This window comes from Syngnathoides biaculeatus, chromosome 16 (genome assembly GCF_019802595.1).
Source record: "Syngnathoides biaculeatus isolate LvHL_M chromosome 16, ASM1980259v1, whole genome shotgun sequence".
In the NCBI taxonomy this organism is placed as follows: domain Eukaryota; kingdom Metazoa; phylum Chordata; class Actinopteri; order Syngnathiformes; family Syngnathidae; genus Syngnathoides; species Syngnathoides biaculeatus.
The window spans coordinates 16,576,642-16,582,062 of NC_084655.1; the positions used below are offsets into that span (position 1 = coordinate 16,576,642).

General features: G+C 46.4%; 1 protein-coding gene across 1 annotated transcript; it reads right to left on the reverse strand.

The window, feature by feature from the left end:
- Positions 1–143: 143 nt before the first annotated feature.
- On the reverse strand, positions 144–4,802 carry tmem98 (transmembrane protein 98). Its single transcript, XM_061845974.1, has 7 exons — positions 4,662–4,802; positions 1,559–1,734; positions 1,369–1,500; positions 1,057–1,090; positions 879–994; positions 754–813; positions 144–505 (listed from the first exon to the last, which is right to left on the reverse strand). The coding sequence occupies exons 2-7, from the start codon at positions 1,687–1,689 to the stop codon at positions 301–303; spliced, it is 678 nt and encodes a 225-aa protein (XP_061701958.1). The 5' UTR covers positions 1,690–1,734; positions 4,662–4,802; the 3' UTR covers positions 144–300.
- Positions 4,803–5,421: the final 619 nt, after the last annotated feature.

Genomic DNA, 5,421 nt, shown 5'->3' on the forward strand with positions numbered 1-5,421 from the left:
CGCCTCAGTTTGAAAGAACGTTCAGTGTGTAAAGCCGGCGCTCGAATCAACATGGCCGACTGCCGCAGAGGCGGCTGTCGGTCAAACATCAAAGGATGGCAGGAGTTTGGTCCAGCTAAATGGGCTTCCGAGACCGGTTTGGGGGTTCAAATTAGCAGTTCAAGACTGAGTTAGCGTTTCGAATCGGAGTTTCAAGGCAAGGTTAGGGTCCGAAGTCTGGATTAGCGTTTAAGATTTGAATCAGTGTTTGAAGCCTGATGAGCACGGTGCTGCATTCAAAGTCAAATATCTCGGCGGGGTCTAGATGGCGTGCTCCCTCTGGCCCTCGGCCCCGTTGAGGACGCCGCGCTCCGGCTCGGAGGCCAGGGCCGCCTCCCTCAAGACCACCATGTGGTCTTCGGCCGCGTGGAGCGATTGGTCGATCCAGTCCAGGCTCCCCGACATGTGGCAGGCGTTGCGGGTGACCAGGACCAGGTGGCTGACGGACAGGAGAAGAGCAGTCGCCCTGCGGTGGCGGAAAAAACATTTTTAAATGGCGGCCATCTTGGACGTACAACACACGCAAATGTGACCGCAAGGACGTGAGAGTCTGTCATGTTTTTTTGTTGTACTCTTGTGAAGGGAGGATCGCCTAGGAGCTAGTTAGCGCTGACCGCTAGCCGAGCTAGCTCAATTTCCTGCTTTGAGGTTATCATCACATACCTCTTTGTTATTGTTGCATAGTTATAATAATAGCTGTATTTATTTTATCACCTAGCGTCCAAGAGGATGGGGTCCAAGGGCGGGTACATGGATCGTACCACATCGTCCACCCTGTTAAAAATAAGCAAAAAATGTTAGCGTGTTAGCAGTGTAGCAAAGAGCTAAACTAATGTCACCTGGGGCTGATGCGCTTGGCCACGGTGATGATGTCGCCCAGGCTGGCCGGCGCCTTGACCTTTGCCCCTGAGCCCATCGTCAGGGCGACTAGTTTCTCCGTCAACGTGTGGCAGATCTATGGTGAAAACGGGTTAGCGTCCATCAGTCACGACAGAAGTTTATTTTTTTGACGTTTACCTTCAGGATAGCGATGCAGTGGGAGACCAATCCGCTGCGAAAAGAAATACAAAAGATGTCATTTGCAAACACAGAGGCTGTTTTGTTGAGCGCGCAAATGCTAGCATTGTTCCCTTCCACTACTAGTTTGGCATTTGTCTCAAATGCTCACACTATAGCGCCACTTATTGGTGAGGAGGTCTAAGTGTTTTTGTTGTTGTTGCCATGAGTATCAGTAACACTTATAAAGAGAAGTGTTATTATAATTTAAAAAAAGATGGAAGGATCTTTGCTTAAGTGTATCTTGGATGCATCCCAAAGCTAAAGACGTACGAGGCGTCCTCGATCCAGTCCTCATTCTCCAGGATGGCTTCGATGTGCGGGTTGGTGATGACCACGTCGTCCAGCTCCAGCTCGGACAGCTCGCTCTGCGTCTCCATGGCGCCGATCAGGTCCACCGTGGGCCTGACGGAAACAGCTCTCAGTTACTGGTTAGACAGCCGGGAAAGGTCCGGGCGCTCACTTGGAGTCAAAGTGGTGCAGCAGGTGGTGCGGGTGGCAGTAGCGGTGGCGGCACACCGCCACCAGGGCGGCCAAGGACGCCAGGAAGATGGTGGCCAGCACGCCGATGGCTACGATCACCACCGTCTCCATGACGACGACGTTCGGGGAGTGGAGATTAAGGGCGGGGCTTCATCTCTGGTGGAGGCAGCAGGTTGAACACATTTTTGTGCCAATAATGTTATTTACATCAAATGTACCTTACTCAAAAAAGTTAAAGACCCTGTAAAGTGATTTCAAAGAGTTGAAATTGAAGAGATTATGCAAAGACTAACTACTATGTAATACTCAGTTGTGGGGATACGAGCGCAAACTTTTTTCAACATTTCAGATTTGCTATTCTTTTTTTTTATTTTCAATTAAACCTTTTGAAATACTATAGCTGCTAAAGTAGGGACGCTCTTCTTTTTTTGACATAGTCAGAAATTTATGACAGGCCGGATTAAATCATCCAGCGGGCCGTGTCTGGCCCTCGGGCCATATGTTTGACATGCTGTTCCATCCTTACAATATAAGAACTTGAGCGCCTTCATTCACATCAGTTGTTATGCGCAGTTATCTAGCTAGCAACTCATCTTCCATTTGGATGGTGCACTGGGGTGGCCGCTCTAGAGTGCCTCGTTGTCAGCTGTGAGTGCCTGCATGCCCCATAGGGAAATGTAGAAGAGTGAGGAAGGTGGAATAATGTATATATATTTTTAAAATCAGACTTGACAGCCAGATGTGGATCTGGGATTCGGGGGGGGGGGGGGCGTAGCTGCTTCAGAGTCCCTCGTTGTTCGGCTTCGAGTGTACACATGTCTTTGAGACAAGGCAGAAGAGCGGGACAAAAACCAATCAGATGTGACAACAAGCCTGTGGACATGTCCTCTTTAGAGTGCCTCGTTGTTAGCAGAGTGGAAAAGCCTGATATACCGCTGGATGGCATATATTCCAGTCACTGGAATCTTTCATCAGATGATTTTTTTTTTTTAAATTTTTTAATGACTCAAACATATAGCTACTGTACATGGATGCAAAAGAAAGATGCTAAATGAGGTAGTATCCATTTTCATAGTGGAAGAAGTGGTACAGTGAAGAAAATAAGTATTTGAACACTCTGCTATATTCCAAGTTCTCCCACTTGGAAATCATGGAGGGGTCTGAAATTTTCCTCGTAATTTTCCACTGTGAGAGAAATAATCTAAAAAGAAAAATCCAGAAATCACAATGTATGATTTTTTTTAACAATATAGTTGTGTGATACAGCTGCAAGTAAGTATTTGAACACCTAAGAAAACCAATGTTAATATCTGGTACAGTAGCCTTTGTTTGTTTGGTCAAACATTTTCTGTAGCTGTTCACCAGGTTTGCACACACTGCAGGAGGGATTTTGGCCCACTCCTCCACTCAGATCTTCTCTAGATCAGACAGGTTTCTGGGCTGTCACTGAGAAACACGGAGTTTCAGCTCCCTCCAAAGATTTTCCATTGGGTTTACGTCTGGAGACTGTCTAGGCCACAACAGAACCTTGATATGCTTCTTATGGAGCCACTCCTTGGTTTTCCCGGTTGTGTGCTTCGGGTCATTGTCATGTTGAAAGTCCTGGCCACGGCCCATCTTCAATGGTCTGACTGAGGGAAAGAGGTTGTTCCCCTAAATCTCACAATACATGGCCCCGGCCATCCTCTCCTTAAGTCGTCCTGTGCCACCTGCAGAAAAACACCCCCAAAGCTTGATGCGACCACCCCCATGCTTCACAGTAGGGATGGTGTTCTTGGGATGGAACTCATCATTCGTCTTCCTCCAAACACGGTTAGTGGAATTATGACCAAAAAGTTCCATTTTGGTCTCATCTGACCACAAAACGTTCTCCCATGACTCTGCTGTATCACCCAAATGGTCTTTGGAAAACGGGCCTTGACGTGTGCTGGTTTAAGCAGGCGAACCTTCGGTGCCACGCATGATTTGAAACCATGACGTCTTAGTGTATTACCAACAGTCACCTTGGAAACGGTGGTCCCAGCTCATTTCAGGTCATTGACCAAGTCCTGTCGTGTAGTCCTGGGCTGATTCTTCACCTTTCTAAGGATCATTGAGACCCCACAAGGTGATATCTCACATGGGGTGCGATTTAGATTGACCGCCATGTCTCACTTTATGTCACTTCCTGGTCTATGGTTACCATCACACTTCCCATTTCCTGCTCTATTATCTCGTTTTATCCCCCTTCCTTCTCGCCATGTAAATGATATTCTGTCACAAGATGGCAACATTGACTTTTCTTGCGTTCACCCGTGCGTTGCGCAACCCTCGACCCTGCCTCCACACTCAGATGAGGAATGCTGTAATTCTTTAATCTGATTATTTTTGGGGGTTAAGTCACCCGTGTCATACGGAGCTTTTCTCCTCAAAAATATTCTCATGCCATGCTTTTTTTTTTTTTTTGCATTGAAAAGTCACCATTTCATCACTTTTGTGCAATTCCAAGAATTGAAACACAAAATATCCACTTTAATTATCTGTCAATCCAGTCCAGTTTCTATCGCTGCTGTGGAATATCTCAACTGTCTTTGGGCGAGAGACGTGGTACGCCCTGGATTTGGTTGCAAGGCGATCACGGGGTACATATAAACAAATCATTCGCACCTTTGGGCCTTTTAGAGTCTTCGGTGAAACTAACATGCACGTTTTTTTGGAACGTGGGAGGACGTCCGAGTCCGCTGAGATAAACCAGGCAGCCGCCGCGAGAACATGCGAACTCCTTACAAGGGGAGGCCGCAGCTCGGATTCTAACCCAGAATCTCAAAGCTGCGAAGAAAATGTGCTACGCGCACCCATTTGTACAATATATTGTAATATTGGTATTGATAATAGCTGTAATATACCATAATGAAAAGTAAATTTAAGTATATATACTTAAAGAATATATACTATATCCAAGGACATTTTCAAATGCATTCTTCCAATTGTGTGTGTGCATTTGTAAAAATATGGTACAACAAATAAATCATACAAGCATAAACACTTCGACTTATTATATGATAATAATAATAATAATAATACATAACGTAAAAATGACTTACCTTAACGTTTCGCCGTCAAAAACCACAGACAAACAAACAAACAAACAAAAAAAGTTCCTCGTTTTTCTTCAGCAGCAGGACGAAAGCGGAGACGTCGCCGACGTTTCCAAACGATGAGGACTCGTGAACGCGCCTCCAGGGGGTCGGGACAATGAAAAGTTTTGGCACGCGCGCGCCCGTTCCCACAGTCACCTTTTTTTACTTTTTTTTGTAGGGGGGGGTGGATCATGTGCAAACTGAACGGTAGATGGCGCACGCACACCACTTAAACCAACAAACACTTTCAGTCATTCTTGGACGGAAGCGGGCCACATTGTAGTTGCGGTTTCCCCTCTGAGGGCCGTTTTGATTGTGAAACAATCCAAATTTTTAATCCCCTCATTATCTTTACACTGATTTGGAATCAGAAATCAAGGTAAAGGGGTATTTCAACGATTGTTCATGTTTGGTAACACAAAAATGCTAGCAATATCTCAAAGCTGCCATTTATGACATGGCAATGTGAAATTTTAACAAAACTCCTGCAAGTTTACACACATGATTTGCCTTCGCGGGCCACATAAATCCACGTGGCAGGCCAGATCTGGCCCCCGGACCTTGAGTTTGACACCTGTGCTCTAAATTGCCCCGAGGTTTGATTGCGAGTGTGGCTGTACGTGCCCCGTGATTGGCTGGCGACCAGTTCAGGGTGTACCCCGCCTCCTGTCCGTTGACAGATGGGATAGGCTCCGGCGCTCCCCGCGACCCTCGTGAGGATAAG

Excerpts from the sequence above, each read along its gene's own strand:
- tmem98 (XM_061845974.1), bottom strand. The coding sequence starts at position 1,689 with ATGGAGACGGTGGTGATCGTAGCCATCGGCGTGCTGGCCACCATCTTC. Across the intron at positions 995-1,056 it reads ACTGCATCGCTATCCTGAAG|ATCTGCCACACGTTGACGGA; the intron begins GTAAACGTCAAA and ends TTTTCACCATAG. Across the intron at positions 506-753 it reads CCCATCCTCTTGGACGCTAG|GGCGACTGCTCTTCTCCTGT; the intron begins GTGATAAAATAA and ends CCGCCACCGCAG.